The 19504-nt window shown below is 43.2% G+C and overlaps 1 protein-coding gene across 8 annotated transcripts in view; it reads right to left on the bottom strand.

Annotated features, from left to right (window-relative positions):
- The window catches only part of ablim1a (actin binding LIM protein 1a), a 52621-nt gene that overhangs the window by 26164 nt on the left and 6953 nt on the right, over positions 1–19504 (bottom strand). For 7 of the 8 annotated variants that reach the window (XR_007451341.1, XM_049601065.1, XM_049601062.1 and 4 more), the window contains one exon: positions 2929–3072. Coding sequence is in view for 7 of the 8 variants with exons in the window: in XM_049601065.1 (XP_049457022.1) it covers positions 2929–3072 (144 nt within the window). In the remaining variant the exon portion in view is untranslated. Of the gene's footprint in view, positions 1–2928; positions 3073–13529; positions 13774–19504 lie in introns of those variants that run through there. The other variant, XM_049601063.1, reaches the window with a different exon arrangement.

Genomic DNA, 19504 nt, shown 5'->3' with positions numbered 1-19504 from the left:
GACATTTCACTCAAAAACACAAACATCAAACTCCCATTGGTGCTAGAGGAAAAGTCAGGGGATCGTCAAAGTCATTAGGGTTTAACTTCTGAGAACCATGAACATCAGTACAAAATGTCATGCCAAATAATCCAGAGTTATTGAGAAGACCAAACAAACAGACCCACACTGGAAAAAAATCCATGTTTTCCCAGGCGTCCACATGTATTGTACTTCTAATAACATGCTGCCTTTGATGGCTGATTTGGCTTAAAATAACAACTTATTTTCCATGTCACATTATAATTTTCTTGTGTTAAATAATGTGATTCTATTATAGTCCAGAAATCTCACATTACCTCTACAAAAAAAAAAAATTAAAAAGGGACATCAATCATAGCAGTAGCCAAAAAAAAGCTGAAAACAGCAGTCACACTCTTTACTTTTGATTTTTCCTGAATTTTTCCCACTCATCAAGACTCACTGACTGCATATGTGTGTTTACTCCACATATGGTTTGATCAGACATTAGGCGTGTCTGTATGTACAGTATTTCAACCACATAATGATCACATGAGCCGTGCAGCCCGTCATTCCAGCACCACAGAGTGAGCCTGGGAATTTAATAGCCTTCTGGAAATACCAAAGCTAAGAGGGAAAATATTTTGATGTTTGAGATGACTGCACCTAATCATTCTTATGCAATGAGCTACGCTAAGTCCTGGGGATGAATGGGAGCGAGTGAGGGAGAGAATCAGATTTAATTGCATTAAGGCTCACGGGTGATGAGATCAGCTTGTAAGCTATGTGAGTCGAGGGAAGACCAGCAGTGGAGATTCGGTGGCCTTTGAATGTGATGTCCAACCACCTCGGCTTTTCAACACACGCATGCCATTACATTAATGTCTTCTTGGAAAATTAAGAGGGTCAACTTATGAAATGAAATGAAAGTGAATTCAGGGAAATTGAAAGGTTTCATGGAATGAGATAAATGCATGCAAAAATCAGCTATTTGGGATTTGTCTGCGAAGGGGATAATATGACTATCAATAAGCTCAGTCAACCTGAAATGACCGCAGCTGAGTAGTACAGTATTATTAGTTGTACAACTTGGGGGCTCACAAACGCACATATAAATTTAGAGTGAGGACTAGGACAGTGTGTCTTTTGGCTATTAAAGCAGTCTTCATGTCTTCTTTGGCAACTGCCAACTCTGCACAAAGACAGAGACACACACACGTACACTTTTAGTACCTCTGACTCTCTACAGGCATGTATATCCACTTGTAAAGGACAGAATTAGGTACTAATCTCAGTGTTCGCTTGTGTTATTCTGGGCTCTTGGTGAAGTAAGCTAACTCTATAACAGTGCTCCAGCCACAGATTAACTACAAGGGTTTCATCGGGGCAGGTTCAGCCCACATGAGTGAGACTGCTTGGTTGGCCGTGGGCAGCTCCATCGTAATCATGCCAGAAATCCATCAGTAATAAGGCTAAACGCAGAAGGATTTGCACTGTCACTTGTCATAGCAGTCTGGATGGTACTTTAATTGAAGTATGTAGGTCTGAGAAGTGAAGATGAGTCATGCCACAATGTGTCCCCCTCGTTAGGGGAGGATGGAAAGGACGTTGTGGCCTTTAGGGACATGTACTGCTCATATCCAACTTTGTGTGAACAGGATGCTTTTTGGGACAGTTGTGGAAAAAGAACAATTTAGCTATCTTCACACTATAAGCCTTAGTGCTCAGCTCCAATTATTACTCAGATCCCAAAAGCTTTTTATTTGTTTGGTTATTGAGAGTGTATGTGCATCATGTAGCTGCAAGGCCATCAAAAACAACATACATGAGGAAAAAAGGTCTGCATTCTTATTCCACGCCACAAAAGTTTTATCAAGACAACATTTCAGTCCTACTTGACTCTTCATCAGCACCTAATGAAGCACCAAGTAGGAGTGAAACGTTGTCTTAAACTTTAGCGGGGAAATGTGCAGGTGTAACTTTTTTGCTTGGCTGTTCACACTATTTTTTAATGGTGGCCAGTAACAGAATCCACTGTGAACTGGTCACGACCCTGAACTGACTGACATGCGCAGAGGGCCTCGGCGGGGCAATGGCTGCTACTTCTGTACGGAGGTGGGTACTGAGTCGGAGCCAGGAGTGGTGGGACTGTGGCGTGAATAGCTTCACTAAATCAGATTTCATCCAAAATTTCAGGGTGTCACATCACATCTGTCAGCGCCTTTCCACAAGACTCTCATGGCAAAACCCTCAGTTCAGGGGGGTTATGTAAAAGTTGAATGATTTCTGATATGACTTTAAAGACCAAGGTTGTGTTGCAAAAAAATCACACCTGCAGCTGATTTAGGACCACATATGAAACTGACCAAAATCAGATTTGAAAAGATCAGATTTCATGCTATGGAAAAAACAGATCTGAGTCACATACGGGCAAAAAATCTGATTTGAGCCACCCCTGCCTGCAGTCTGAACGTAGCCTTCGTTTAGCTGCACTTCTGTCTTTTCACATAAAAGGTCACCAGGTACATGACTCTTATATACCTGTGACCTATGAAACTACATCACAGGGGAGGACCATGTTTTGGAAAACACAACTATAGTCAGCATTAGGCAGCATGTACTGAATGAAAGGAGGCAAATGTCCTACTATTGTGACAATATGAAATTAGCTATGAATTTTAAAACTTCACACCTCAGCTGCCAATTTTCACACAACTCCCACATTATTATTTTCCAATTCAGAAAAAATAAACTGTCTGAGGGCTGATTTCTAAATTGTAAACACATAATTTATTTACCAAAGACCGGTCTCTCTGATCATAATATTAGGGTTGTCTCAGTTGGAGTAAAGCTGAGCCAAATCACAAGCAGTGAATACAAGTAAATACCATTCAACAAGAAATATTTAACCACATTAAATGCCAGTACCTTTACAGGTGAAGCACTTGAGGTGGAAGTGCTTGTTCTGCACCCGCAGCACCTCGCCTTTACATGGCTGCCCGCACTTGTAGCACTGAATCAGGGGCTTCTCTGTGGAGTGGTGGTGTTGTTGTGTGTCCTGCGCATGAGCCACTGCAAAAGAGGAGACATAATTGTGGTCGCTTAGTGCCGCTTTTGTAACATTGCTTTTAGGTTTTTTTTAAGTTGTGTTCATCTGAGGACGCACTGTGAGAATCTGAAAACCGCAGCATCACACAAACCCCTGAGATAAAGACCAACTGCTGAGAGCTTGTCAGGGTAAAAAAAGAACAACATTGACCAGGACAGCACAACTTGGGGTTCACGGCCCAGATAGGCTCTCTGGAGAGTAACAGCCTAAATATAGTCTGTCTTGATCAGTGGAGGATGGAGAGGCAAAAATGCTGAGACGGGCAGGGCTTGGTAAATGGCATGCTTAAAAGGATATTGATGAAATCAGTTTTGCTATTGAGTTTACTGTTCTTTCATCCTCAAAGGAAATATAATGGCCCATTTGCTGTCAATGCCTAGCTTAAGTTCCCAGGAATCAATGGTGTAAGATAGGTACAACAGGCCGGAGTGCACGCTATTTTAAGGGGGCTTAAATTGTTGGTTTAAATTGTCAGTCTTGACTGATTTTGCATATAAACTATCTGCTGTATATCATAATGTATTGTCACATGAATGAATAGAGACCTGACATTGGACAACATTATTGTACATATTACCCACAAATCATTATTGCATATCTGTGTCTAACAAAACACCAAAGAACAAATATATATACATATATTTAATTGATTTTTTTTGTAGTTCATTAACACTTTTTATGGTTAATGCAGAGAAAGCATAACATTTTGTTACAGATATACTGACTTTCTTTTACAAAAACCATGACTTGGATGGGTTTGCCTTTTCAAAGGCAAATACAGCAAATGGCGCCATTTTTAATTTAATGTGAGTTCCTTTCTGAACACAGGCAAATCTCCAAGTTGGCAATCAGAATTGCTCAAGGGCCCAATGTCTAAAATATATGGGTGTAAGGCCCACTCTTTCCATGCCCCTGCCAAATGGGCCCCAATGCAACCACACTGACCTAATATACACCCCTGACACCAATCATTTTGCAGTTCATCTTATATATGGCTTCTTATTGCCATGTTTATGTGAGTTTTGGTGTCAAACACAGTTTGAGATGAACTCCTGTCCCACACTTTTTGGGCTTGTGAAGTGTTCCATTCTCCCCTGCGGATGTCAAGTGTTTGACAGTAAGCAGAGCACGGCGTTCAGCTCAGATAACAACAAAACAGAGCAGGCTTAAAAACTGGCTATGTTTGAATATCTCCCTCTGTTGAAGTTGCAAATGAGTGAATGAATGCCAACTGCACTGCCTGTGTGCTGATACAAGGAAAACAAGAATAAGAATAAGGCACGGACGTGACGCAGGAGTAGAGCAACTTTGCACAAGACTAAGTCACAGCCGTGCTAGCAGCTGCGTAAGGCTGTACTCAAGCACAGCTGTGCTTTGAGCTAAAGGCTAACGTCAGCATGCTAACACAATGACAATGTTAACATGCTGATGTTTCGCAGCTGTAAGGTTTGCTATGTTCGCAAACAACTATTAAATAGAGAACGCTGAGTCTGATCTCAAATGTCATCAGTAGTTTGTTATAGTGGAGTTAAAAACATTGATTAATAGATACATATTGATTCTGAATATTTTAAACTGTTTCAATACCAGCTGTGCTTTCTTGCTCTCTCTTACTGTTAATGTTTACTTCAGTCACTCTGCTGTTCTCTGCAACCAGGAAAAGAAAAGTTGTCGCTGTTGTGTTATAGTCTTGATATACTGTATATCTTTAAATAAAAAAATTTAACTGTATACCTCAATGTCAATTTTTCCAAGTGGTAGGTTATAGAAAATTATATCAAATATTGATATTTTTCCAGGTATTGTATCAAAGTTAGAAATTCCAGTATCATGACAACACTAGTACGGTCTAAAACCTGTATGGGAAGTGAAGGGATCACCAAAGACATTAGGCTACAATTCATCCTGAGGGGAATATCTGAATTAAATGTCATGGCAATCCATTCACTTGGTTTCAAGACAGTTCACACAAAGCTACAAATGTCAACCTAATGGCGGCACTGGAGAAAAAGTCAAGGGGATTACCAAAGTCAATAGGATCCATCATTGGGTAATCATGAATGTCTGCACCAAGTTTTGTACCAATACATCATGTGGATGTTTAGATATTTCACTGGATGGTTGAAAACTTTGACCTCCTGGTGGTGCTACAGTAAAAGTCAGAGGATCACCGAAGTCAGTAGGGTTCATTCTCTGGGGACCATGAAAGCATGTACCACATTTCATGGCAATCCATGAAGCAGTTGTTGAGATATTGTTGTCCCTAAAGCTAACACGACTACAAATGGTGTTGAAATGACCTAAAAAAAAAAATCTGAATCTGAACCTATATTAATGCCATTATTTTAAAATGACTCAGCATACATTGAGCTTAACCTGAGTAAAGATTTAGACATCACCTTCTTAATGTGAAGTATTGGGACAGCCATCATAATTATGTAAGACACAGAAGCTATTGTCAGCGTGCCTTATCTCTACAAGCAGGATCCAGTATTATCTTTAGATCCACAACACGTCAGCCTGTGGCCCTCCTCAGAAAAAGTTTGGGCGTCTCTGACACAGACAGACATTAATCCAGTGCTACTGTACCGGATGTAAATACTGCTGCAGTGCCGCACTGCACACAGCTTATCAGCTGTTCTGGAACCAGCAGATTATTTCACATTCAGGAGCATTAACTAGCAAGGCAGCCCTTTTCTCTCATCCTCTCGTCTCCTCTTTTTCTCTCTTTTTCAAACAAAGATACACACACAAACACACACACACACACACACACACACGCAGAGAATACACATGAAAGGATCTTTGCTCTTTCTCCTCTGCAATGAATCATTAGTCTGCAAGGCTAAAATAAGACACCACCAAAGGCACAGAAATAGCATCATGACCAATCAATGGTCTACCATAGAGAGACATTAGTCTAGATTATTGATGACTTGGCCCACCTTGCTTCACTTCTTTCTGATATTGAGAGGGGGTTTAATTGCAGTAAAATCAAATCAGCAAGAGATCCCAGTCTCCAGAATTTTCTTAATGAGACACTTCAGCAGTCTTTGATTCACCGTCTTGGGGCAGTCTAAATGTCCTGTGCCATTTCTTAGGGATGCAATTTAAAGTGCATGAGTCTATTCATAATTTGGATTGAAAAAGAAGTGAGAGAAGTTGTGAAAAAAAAAACAGTAAGAGAAGACGACGGGATAACAGAAGGGAGGCGAGAAGGAATGTGGGTACGAGAAGGTGGAGGATCTGTCTCCCTGGTGTCTCTGATGTGATTACACTCAGCAGGACAATGAGTCATCTCTGGGTGAACCAGACTACTGTGACAGTGAACTGAGTGTCAGCAGCTCTGTGTGTGACATTGCACCTCCATAGAAAAACACAGGCCATCTGGGTAACTGCACACTGCAAAAATATCCAATCTAACAAGTCATTTTAAGCCTCGTGCACACTTTTCATCCTGGAACAACTTCTGGAAAATTCCATTTTTTTGGCCACCATTTCTGGCTAAGAAATCTGGAAACACAGACAACAAAGTCCGACACTGCAAGAGATGTGAGCGGTCAAATTATCAGACTCTATTTGGACTTTACGTTACTTTACTTTGTTACTCAAAGCAGCTCTGTCAAAGTGCTTTAAACAACTCCAAATCTTCCACACCCACATGTTGCATCTTTTGTATTTAACACACGTAGAAACAGAAAAGCAGCCCTACAGTTTGGAGAATTCCAGCTGCTAGCTTAGCCTCGGTGACTGCATACAGTTCTGCACAAGTCCTGACCTCAGCTGTGCAGCTCACATACCTCCAACTCTAAACAAAACTAGGTTATTCCTAAAGGTGTGTCCATAGCTAAGAAAACATAACATATTAATAAAGATAACTCTGGAATTGTTGGGAGTCGCATTCCTCTAACTTGAGAGACTCTTCCTCAACCACAGCTCGGGCCCCTGCACCAGGCTAGCACGTCCTGGACCAGTCTGTGCTCCAAAACCTTCCAGTAAGACAGTGAAGAAATACACCTTGCTAGTACTGGGTTGGACCCCCTTTTGCCTTCAGACCTACCTTAGTTCTTCATGGCATAGATTCAACAAGATGCTGGAAACATTCCTCAGAGATTCTGGTCCATATTGACATGATAGCATCACACAGTTGCTGCAGATCTGTTGGCTGCACATCCATGATGCTAATCTCCCATTCCACCACATCCCAAAGGTGCTCTATTGGATTGAGATCTGGTGACTGTGGTGGTCACTGGAGTACAGTGAACTCATTGTCATGTCCAAGAAAAGCTTTGTGACATGGCGTGTTATCCTGCTGGAAGTAGCCATCAGAGGATGGGTACACTGTGGTCATAAAGGGATGGACATGGTCAGCAACAATACTCAGGTAGGCTGTGTTGCTTAAAGGATGGTCAGTTGGTACTAAGGGGCCCAAAGTGTGCCAAGAAAATATCCTCCACACCATTACACCACCACGCCAGCCTGAACCGTTGATACAAGCAACCCTACCATCTGAATGTCGCAGCAGAAATCAAGACTCATCAGACCAGGCACCGTTTTTCCAATCTTCTATTGTCCAATTTTGGTGAGCCCATGTGAATTGTAGCTTCAGTTTCCTGTTCTGCTGTTCATGCTGTGCTGTTCATTCAGAGATGGTCTTCTGCAGACCTTGATTGCAACCAGTGGTTATTTGAGTTACTGTTGCCTTTCTATCATCTTGAACCAGTCTGGCCATTCTCCTCTGACCTCTGGCATCAGCAAGGCATTTTCACCCAGAGAACTGCTGCTCACTGGATATTCTCTCTTCTTCAGACTATCCTCTGTAAACCCTAGAGATGGTTATGTGTGAAAATCCCAGTAGATCAGCAGTTTCTGAAACACTCAGACCAGCCTGTCTGGCACCAACAACCATGCCACTTTCAAAGTCACTTAAATCACCTGTCTTCCCCGTTCTGCTGCTTGGTTTGAACTTCAGCAGGTTGTCTCGACCATGTCTACATGCCTAAATGCATTGAGCTGCTGCCACGTGAGCATAAGTAATATTAAGTAATTAACTGCCTCAAAATAATATATCAATAGGCTTAATAAAATAAGGAAAAAAACACTTTTAAATGACATGAACTGCATTCAGTGGACCATACACACTCACTCAAGTTGTTTGCTCATCACTCCATGGCTTTTTAGCAGACTCGTCCAGCTTATTCAATGTGTTTATCTCTCAAGCAGATGTTTTGCCTATTAAGGAGAGGATCCTCAAAATGTTTTTCCGACAACCTGTTCCTCCTCGTAGTCAGCACACGATTGTCCAGGCTGACGAGCCTCTCCACTGGATTTGGATTTGTGTTTCTGACAACCTGGCTGATGAAAGTTCAGTATTCACTCTACTTTTGGCTCTGCTTTTGGTCTCCATCAACACCTGATGGAAATATCTGGCTCTTTCACTGCTAAATGCTTCCCTATGTTTACCAGTTAGCTGTTATCTTTTGCTGTTCAGTACTGAGCTGGTAGCATAAAGAGGATGTTTACAGTTTATTTTGCTGAGAACAGCTGCCTGCTTGTCTGACACCAATGCTGATAAGAGTGGTGACAGTGAACCAAAACAATTGCAGGCTCTGAATCCTAAGCAATGTGTTAAAAAACACCAGAAAAGCTCAGCAGATCTGAGGGGGAAACTGGAAAGAAAGGTGGCGATAATTCCTCTGTGGGTTTGCTCCCACATGCGAAACCTTTCACAGCAGTTGTTTTATGTTAATATAAAAATACTGATAAGAGCAGCTTTAAAGTATATATTTTTCCTTGTGGTGATGCCCAAAATCTCTCTTTGAGTCTCTTTGTACTGCCAACTTACTATTTTTAACATTTCATAGAGTGTTGTGTTGTCAACGGGGACGGCCCAACATGGAAAAGTCAACATTGCTAACGTCACAACAAGTTGACAAAAATCCAAGGCAGATGTTTGAATCACATGCACCGAGGATCTAAAAAAATGAGCTTTGGATGGGAATCTATGAGCGCTGTGTGTTTTTTCAGCCTAGCCCCACCTCCTCCACTGAAGAGCGTTTGCCTCAGCCGTGGCTGCACAGAGGAAGAGAGACTGTGGCAAGCTGAGTTGGGTACTTTAGATGGTGTTTCATACAAATGAGGGAAGCCAACATCAAAAGACATGTTACATTTACTGAAAGGATTCAGATTGAACCATTTATAGGAGTTGTTTGGACATAAACCATCAGTGAGGTCTCTTTCAGGCGTTTAGCAGGCCTCCACACTTATGACTATGTTTACAAAAGCATGACTTCAAGCAATTTCACTGCAATAGCATGGATTTGAAATGAATCCATTCGTGAGTCTTTAGGGGTTCTTGTGATGGGAGCAAAATGGCGCTTTATTTGCTAGAATGTATATTATATAATGCTATAAATAAGTAAGCACGCGGTACATGAAGCAACTTCAGCACAGAGCAACTTACTGTGAAATATACAGTAGTACATTTTTCCCGACTGCTGCTCACATTCCTCATTCTGGGCTGGATGTGTTGGCTGTGCTGACAGAGTGATCTGTCCTGCCTCATCACCAGAGGATAAAGTGACTGATATGAGCCTAAACACACAATGAACACACACTGACGCACACACAGACACACACACAACTGTGGTGCTGAGGGAACAATAACCAGCAGAGCATCCCAAAGCCAGGCGTTAGAGGAAAGGGGGCTGCTCTCTCCACCCCTACATCCCAACCCACCCCCCACCCATTTAAGCAGAGCCGAGCTGCGTTGGCAATAATAAAGGCTGCAGATGATACTCTGGAGGGAAGTGAAGAAGGCCATGTTGAATCCCCTGAGGACAGATTTTCCTGTAACACGTGCCCCAGCCACGCTAGTAAATAACAAAAAGCGAGGTTATTGAGAGGGATTTGCTTCAGACTTTGTTGCCTTCATTTCCTACCATGAACCCTGAGGAACGCAAAACCATAGTAGTTTGCAAATGCACTGGGAAAAGGGGAATTCAATTAAACAATAGATGAGACGAAAAGGTCTAATAAAATATTCAGTCGCTCACCGCCTTTGTTACTGTAAGAGTCACAGATGAGAAGGGTTTCCAGTACAGACAGAGAGCAGCCCCAAAGGAGTGCGTGTCTGTACAGTATGCGTGCATGCATGTTAGTGTGTATGAGTGTGTTTGTTACAAAGATAGAAAGATTAAGAGAGTGGTAGAAGCAGTCATCTCCACTCTCGGCATCCATTCCAATACTTTTGGCCCCAGATGTGTCTGCTCCAGAGACAAAAAACACACACAAGCACTCTTTTAACTCCAGTACCCATCCAATCCAACCAGTTGTTTGGGATGGAATATTCAAGGGGGGTCTGACCCATAATGAATATCAAAGGGCACAAAATATACCCACCATGAAATCCCCATGCGTGATCAGATGAGTGTGTGCCTGGGGGAGGGCGCTTGGAGCTCTTCATCACCCAGACATAACAAGGGGCTCTTAACCCTCCTCTCCATGAATATGTATGGCTGTATTCACCACCTCCCCGCCCCTCCGCCCCACCACCACCGTCCCAGACAAAGCACTTCAAACACGGGCACAAATTGCGGGGGGGAACCCTATCGGGCTCCACCAGGCCCCCACAACCTTGAATAACTAATCCCCAGGGACCTGGGTCTGGAATAATGATCTGTTCTGTATGGTTGAACGCCACAGTGCGGAGCGTTTGTTGTTGGGCAGGTACATGATAATAATACCACGCTGATAAACAGACAGAGGGACTTCCAGTCCAGCCGGTTGCCTGAGAGGAGACAATGGTGGCTTCATGAACTGCAGAAGCCATTGTGTTTGTAGAAGAGGAGCTGATGAAGGCCTTGGCTCTTTGCCTCTGAATGACGGGTCATTACGGCCCCTCACTCCTGTGTCGTATTTCCTGTGATAGTCAAACCGCTTGATGCCAGACAGGGAGGATGTTTGTTGACTGCCACAATGTATGGCTACAGTCTGTGTTTCTTTCGTGTGATTCTCACATCGCTCTTGTTGTTATAGCCTGTATATTTTAGGTCAGTGACTGTCTCTGCCCGGCCGACCACTTATCTCATCTGTATATTCTGGTCCTGTGTGCCAGCTGTACAAACAGTGTGTGTCTATGAGAGTGCGTGATGCATTGATGTCTGTGAAAGGGTTTAGCTCCTCTTTCAGGGGGGCAGACACTGGCAAGCTTCAAAGATGAGGCACCACTGCAGTTGTCTGCAGCACTCTGCGAAATCACGGGAAGCAGCTACACAGGCACATGACATCAGGCTCTCATGTCAAAATGTTCTGCTTGTGAATGCAGAGAGTTCTGGGACTTGGTGACGTACACGTGATGACGATTATCTAATTTCTCAGAGAGCGGTCAGCAGGGCTTCTTATGCAATTTAAAGCTGAGAGCGCAAGAAAGGGGAAGAGCATAAATTAATCAACTAGTTGTACAAATCTCAGAAGCACGTGTAGATCAAGATCAGACTGCCTTGGGTACACATGGCCCCAATAAATTACAAACTATTTCAAGGATGTTCTTGGCTTTGAAAATAGGACAACCGCCTGCAAGCAGACAAAATGCTAACTCTGCAATCCTTTTATTATGATTCATCACTCTGAGCATACAGTATAATTCAGTATTTGGTCAGCTGTGCAGCCTGATGGTACAGAGCCCACCTGGCCTCAGACAGGTGGCGTGATGAGATACAAGACGGAATCATAGGTCGCAGAAGACTTGCCGTAGCTTTCTGAAAACTACAGGTCTCTAAATGTGGACAATAAAGCCAGACGAGTCTCCTGCCACCGACAGATCCCAAGAGTCAGCCGGCGAGGCAGCGGGTTACGTCTACGGAAAACTTTCAGAGGGATTGCGGGATGTGAACATGTGGCAGCCAGAGGTTAAGGGTGTTCTGCCAGCGCGGGAATTCGATGGCAAAGGCCTCTTTTTTCTTTGTGGCCAGTGGAATCCACATCAAGAGAACAAGCTCCAGAGCTGGACACCGCCTCCAGCCACCAGCGCGCTGTCAGATACATAAACAAACCTACACACTCATATCTGTCAAACAAAATCTGTAAACGTGGTTTTTTTTGGTTTGTTTGGTTTTTTTTGGGGGGGGGGGGGGGGGATCGAAATATTTTCAGACAGAACGTAAAAATATCACATGCCCACACACTGAAGGCTTTTTGTCTACACGAGCTGGAGGATCAACTTAGAAAGCACTGGAACACAGGAGTATCAAGCTGGTAAATTGAGAGAGTAAAATGGTGACGTATGATAACTTATTACCGTGATTCATTACTTTCATGTTCAGCTCCAGTTCACTTGACTTTAATATGGAAAACAGTGATGTAACAGTTGGCTTTTGGTGATGTTTATCCAGCAGGTTACATGCTTATAAATTAAATATTTGTGGTCTTTTTTTCTAAAGTCAGAGTCAAAAGGAAAGGAAGAAAATTGTTGCTATTACTGCTCTCTTGGATTCAAACCAGACATTTTTATTATAGAGAATTGTGCCTATGTAGCTGCTTGCTGTGAGTCATACTGACAAACAGTGGTCAAGCTCACGACCACATGCCCCAGCAAATTGCCGGGAATGTTAATATCTCTGCAATGTGCCCCCATGACTTCAGCTAAATCATCTCACACAGCTGGGGGACCTCAGTTAAAGGTGGAGAACAATCATCTTTTTCTTTTAACAGGACACTATGAATGAGGCCACAGCTGACAACAATGGAGTGTACCTTTTAGATGGTCGCCATGGCAACGGCTGCAGACAGAGCGCGAGAGAGATAGAGAGGGAGAGAGAGAGCGCAGGTCCACAGCTCTGCGCAGTGTGGATCCCTACACTAGTGCTCCACTTTTCTCCTCTCTACATGTTACCTTTATATTCAGCCTGCATGAGAAAACAGACTGTTACAACAATCTGCACACTATCACCCCTACCGCTTTAGTGTCAAGCTCCTATACCATGAGCCAGATGCTTTGTTCCAACATACATTTACATAAAGACTGACGCTGCCAAATTAAGCAGACTCCAACCCGAGCATCAGCTGCTGGAGAGTACTGAGAAGAAGAAGGGCGTAGCACGTTCATTACTAGAGAGAATATGTTGATATACTAAAGAGGCACATTTATACTGTGCAGTTAGTCATGCTTCTTGCAAGCAACACACACCCACATAAAGAAAGCCACATCCATATCACCCTGATTGCATCCACACATCCAAAAATAATCAAATCAGAGACTAAGGAATCACACAAACTCAGTCTAATTCAGCCAGACACAGCAGTGGTAATCCAACTGGACATGCTGCACATCTACATACACACACACTGCAGACAGTCAGCAACATAAGTCACATAAAAACACACCAATGACACATATAGACACACACTCTGACCACAATACCTTTTTCTTTGACCATGACCATTGGAATTGAGGTAAATCTGCACCAGAAAAGGCTCCGGGTATCGATCACCAGTCACACAGGAGCTGCTAGGTCCTTTTTTTTGTCAAGACTGAAGAGCAGAAAAACAGACACCAGAGAGAAAGGGAGGGAGAGAGGTGTAGGCGCTGCTAAGCTCTCCTCCCGAAAAAGCCGCTACAGCGTGGGGTTTGCCTCCCGACTGCCTGTTTTCCTCCCATCCTTCTCCTCCTCCTCCTCCTCCTCCTCCTCCTCCTCTGCCCACTCCACCTCCTCCTCCCCCTTCCCCTGCTGCTCCCTCACTCAGCCCCTCTGTTGTGTCAGCCGCCTCCTCATTGCAGCAACCAGGTGGCTGCTGCTGCTGCTTCTGTGACCAAAAACACTATCCCAAAATTCCAAAAAAAACCCAGACCTCCTTAAGCACAGTAATACACACATGATGTGACACACATAGATAAAGTGTGACAAAGTCCACCATAAATAAAATCTGTTACATCAGACTTTCTCCTTCTGCCCTTTTCTGTTATAACATCTTGTCTGCATAACACACCACATCAGCTTCCACTGTAAACTGTGTGCTAGGATATGAATTTATGACACCCTAAAAATAAAGATAAACTCTATTCCATTAACAAAAACTTCACCAAACTGAATTCTGCTGGGAATACCTCTTCACCACATCACTGTGTTGTATAACACACACCTCAACAGAGACTTTCTACAACAGGGCAGCAATTACTCTTTTCAGCGCAGTAATTAGCCTGCTGCGCTGAAAGATTGGTTCAGTTTAACAAAAATTAGTGTATTTGACAAGTATGAAAAAAATGTGTTCTTAAAAGCCTTAAAAAGAAAAAAGCAAGCAAGTAAAAGACTGACTTCTCTTGAAAACGCTGCTCTTTCGTGACGGTGACTGCAGGTGGTTAGAGCACCAAGCACCAAAATGAATAATTAAACATAAATAAAAGATGTATTAAACACATTATCTACAGTTTACAAAAAGCTGCCTCAATGATAAGCACTTTTTGAGAATATTATCTACACTGCCGGATAAAGACTGATAGAAAATAGAAGTTAATCTAATCAGATCAAATCCACACTGGCAACCAGTGAAGCCAGGCTCACCCTGAGTGACAGCCTAAGTTGATAAGAATCACAGAGCCGTGTACTGTATGAGGACTGCATGCGAGGTTAAGAGGGACCTTCTGAGGTCAAAGGCCAGACTTATCGTGATCTTTGGCATAGGCTTTGTGTTAATAACTACAGTGGATAGTCTGAAATCCAATTACAGAGAGCACGGGAGAGCACGTTCCTGGCTGAGCCTAGTGGAGACACCAGCTCTTGTATCATCTGCTGCTGACGTGACCAAATTAAAGATTGACATTTCTTGTCAGCTCTTGTAAGTATGTGCTCTTTGTACAAAGTAATATAATGTAACAGACAACCTGTGCATCACTATAACTGCTTATATGTTAAACCTCATTAATAACAAAATGTATGGAATTATTTACAAATACTACTTCAATAAAGCCTGACTAACAGCTCCACAATATAACGTGTTAAAAAAGTTTCTTATTTGCTTCCTGGGGAACAGTAATATCCACTGACACCCAGCGGAGACATAGCAGGGGACCAGTCCAATGTTTGCAGACACTTCAGTGTGTGAGCTAAAGAAAACATGATTTCAGAAAACACTCATCCATGTCACACCAGCAGCAATCTGGGACCACACGGTCACTGACCCATCTGTCCCATGCATGCTGAAGCCTTGCTGTACCGCTCTCTGTGGCTGAGGGGGAGGAATAGTTTTGCATCAGCACCACCTCTGTAATTGCTGATGCAGGCACCCCATTATGCATTCATAATGCATTCACCCACTGCAGTGTCAACTGTGCCACCTGCTGGATGCCCAGCGACGTGCATCACTTTGCACAGGGGCGTTTTCTTCCCATCGGGAGGTGGACACATGCCAAGTGAGGCAAATGGTAAAAATAGTTAGCGGATATTTCTCCAGCACTCCACCCTTTTTTATTATGAAGGGAGAGGAATATGTAATGAGTTTGTGATGATGACCAAAGGTTGGAGTGGCTTTTTATAAAGAGCTGTTTTCCGAACGTTAGCTGGCCAAAAACCGTTTAAGAAAATTAGAGGTTTACAGTGTGGCTGCTAACATGCAACACAAAGAAAGTCCTGCTATTGTGTCTTCTCATAATGGACCTATTATAATTTTGCCTCTTTTAATAATCTCTGTAGGAGCTGCTGGACATTCATGCTACACAAGGCTTGCCAAGAGCAATTCCTGAGTAGTAAAGCCTATTATCCATGGATGAAAGGTTTCTACTGTATTTGGCTCACCTATGGATCATCCATGTCTGGCCGTCCATTAATAACCTGGCTGGAGGACTATACACCTCACAGCTCTCGTATCAGTGCAGATTAAGCACTGTTACCATTACGCACGTGCGTTTTATAGACAGTGATTAGGGCTGTTTGATTTACAGTGTTATAGACAATTACCTTGAGTGGTGAAGCCAGACTGAGGTCACATTTACAGTAAACAACTGCAGTTTGTGTTGATATACTGCACAGTTATCCATGGGATTAAAATTAGGATTGTAGGATGCCAGACAACCACGGGCACACACACACACACACACACACACACACATATACACGGGTAAATACTCTTAGCTACACACCCTATTCACTGGATGATGATTTGCAGATTTTTACAAATCTAACAGACACATAACATGATATTTGTAAAATACTGATACCAGAATGAACGCCCCAACTCTTTCGAATAGCATACACAGACCTGCCTTTCTATCTCTGGGTAATGACAAGCACTTCACGGGCTTGTTTCTATTTTAAAACACGTTACAAAACACAATGAGAACATTTTGAACAGCAATTCTGCGCAACCTTCTTCAAAGTGTATTTCAATCATGCCACATTAACATTCCTGTGTTGCAGCAGCTATCCTGACTACACAGAATAAATGTTTTCACTGTAACATTCATTCAACATTTTTTTTTTCCTTTTTGTGAGCATGTCAACAATTTGAAAACATAAAAACCACATTGTCTAAGCTACAATCAGGAAGCTTGGGTTGCTGACTTATTTTCATATTTCTTTGAAGTATCGTCAAACACTTGGTGACCTCTGGATGACATCAGTCGGGAGTAGAATCAATGCCACTCACATTCAAAAGCAACTTGTGAAATAATGCAGCATCGCCTGCAGTGTGAAAACTGTGAACACATTGTTTCAGCTGTTTAGGGCTGACGGTTCAACACTGATGAGGTTTCATAAAAGGTTAAGGGTGAGTAAAATGAGGAATATTGTTCCTGCTAGTTTGAAAGTCTTGCAACTTTTTTTTACAGAAGACTTTTTCCAGCGCAAAAATTGAAAGCAGCAGTCAAATGACCCAGGCTTGGCCTCACTTAACATGAGCAGCTTCTGACTGTCACTGTCACCGTTTGATTGATCTTAGCCGCCACTAAAGGAATGAAATGGATAACATAAGCCTTGACCTCTGTGATCTTTGATCTGGGGTCAGTTTGCAGACACAAAGCTTCCTTGAACCTTAGCTATAAGTCAAAATCAAACTTTCACTCCAAAACAGGAGTTGCTGCTCCATGCAGTATTTGCAACCAACTAAGTACCAAGCAATGATGAGTTTTTACTACTGTGCCTGGCACGCAGTCAGAGAATACATAAGGTCTGAAAATCTCGATTTGTCCTCATGCCCATGTTGTAATCCTGATGTAAGCCACCATGTTGCTTCCTCATGTACTGCTGCTTGGCAAAATGCAGCAGGTCTGCCCTTGCATATGGGTTTGCATTATATAACTATGGAGAGGACGGTGATTAATTTCCTGACTTTTTTTGCAGAAACACTTTTTGGCGTCAGGGAGTTGGGGTTGCGTAACTCACGCGCAGGAGCTCTACACACAGGTCAGATGTGGAAAGTCTCGACAGGTCACCGTCATCCAATTAAAATGAAGTAATCTTTGAGCAGCAACTAACCAATTCACTTTGAGACACCTACTCGCAAATGATATGCAAAGCAGAGCAGCCAAATTGCAATACAGGACCAAAACAACAGCTCCTCATGGTGTTAACAAACAACTGTTGGAGGGAGGACAAGTAGAGGAGATGGAACAAGACGGGGGATAATAAAATGAAATGTAACTTCAATTAAAAGTGTCTAAAAGAAGAACGATGTACTTCCTGTAAATCCATGCATTTTACTCATTGATTAAGTAATCATCATTAACGCTGAGCGGTGTTGCAGTCAGCCACAGCTAGAATTGATGGCTGCAATGGGAGATGGGTAAAAGATGTTTCAAACAGGTGCATATTTACTCCTGTCCTACCTGTAGCGACCTCGTTCAGCCTCTCACTCAGATAATATTCATTTGGGTCAAGGTAGGGCAGCTGCTCCATGTATTGTTTAGGAATAAGGTACAGGACCTCGGCCACATGCCCATCCTCAATGATGGACATGCGCTTGACTGAGCTCTTGCGCTTCACCCGGACACGGTCGACACTGTGGCTGCGGCTGGAGCTGCACAGCTTGCCCAGGCTGTTGAGATTCGGCAAAGTGGGCATGGCGCCCTGCTTCCCTTTGACTGTCCCACAGGGATGGGTGAAGCACTGGAGGTAGACGTCAGCCAGGGTCAGGCTTAGACCCGATCTAAAATCCGGTCCCCTTTGGACATCAAGAACACGAGGTGTTCATAGAGGCACAATATGAAAACAAAGGAGCCAGAGCTTGGTGGGCGACTTCGCAGCAGCTCATCATAAAGTCATGGCAAAATCCAATGAGGCCTCCAGTGGAAACTCCTCCTATCTCGATCCCTCCACCTGTCACTTCAGATCTGCAGTGGATGTAAGACGGGGAGCGCTAATGTCCACCTTGAGGTGGGGACGCCGAACGGCAGGCAGCATTTATGACAAAGCACTCTGCTGCAGGTAGAGCAGAGTGAGAAACTGGGAAAGAAGCTTACACTATGAGTGTCTTCAGCCCAACCAGCCTAGTGCCTTAAGCAGCTTAGAGCTGACGTCGAGCCTATGATTATCTTCTGGGTGGGGTTAGGTGGCTCTGCATCAGGTTGGCCCAGTGTATGGTGGGAGTCTCTATACCTAATGTGACTCATGTGTATCCCAATCACTGCTCTGCTAAGTCACATATGTCCAAGGAGGAGATAAAGTTCTGTCAGACCGTTCAAAAGGCAAGCATGTCTTTTTTTTCTGTGTGCTCCATTTTAGGTAAAAATAAGTCATTAAAGGAGCTGTGTGCGACATTCAGAACATTAATACAGAAGCAAACAACTATTTGCTATATAAAGACATAGTAGAGTAATGGCGTCCTGAGCAGAGAATGAAGTCATGCTCCCTCTGTATGTGTTGTAATCCGAGCTTCTCTGTACTTTGTTTTGGTTTCCGGTCCAGCTGAATGTGCATATTGTTGCGTGTGTGTATCCCACTGGCTGCACTGCACTCACCTGGTGGTTACTGGTGATAACGCTGCCCCAACCCACGGTGGCAGAACAAATGGCATCATCATGGAAGTGTAACACCCACCCATGGGTTTTCCCCCACATTATCACTTGCCTCTTTCATACATGCACTGTAAACCTGATACAAGCTAGGCATTACCTGGAGGGTAATCAAATGGACCATCCATTGAACGTCCATCAAATGGACGTTGCCCTGCCCTGTACAAAGTCAATTAAATGTCTGATTGAGCCCATGTGTGAATAGAGCAGGTAATTGTCTGGAGAATTCTCAGAGAGCAAGTGGAAAAACAAACATCTGAGGGTGAAAAAGAAGTGTCACTGACATGACGATAGCAATGAAAATGTCTGGAGAGACTGGAGAGATGACGAGATTCGAGAACTTCTGTCACTAAGGGTCGAAGCCAAAATCGTCAGACATAACAGGGGTAAGTCAA

Source organism: Epinephelus fuscoguttatus, linkage group LG16, assembly GCF_011397635.1.
Source record: "Epinephelus fuscoguttatus linkage group LG16, E.fuscoguttatus.final_Chr_v1".
In the NCBI taxonomy this organism is placed as follows: domain Eukaryota; kingdom Metazoa; phylum Chordata; class Actinopteri; order Perciformes; family Serranidae; genus Epinephelus; species Epinephelus fuscoguttatus.
Note: the sequence above shows the minus strand (reverse complement) of the source record. Positions and strands in the feature narration are given on the sequence as shown.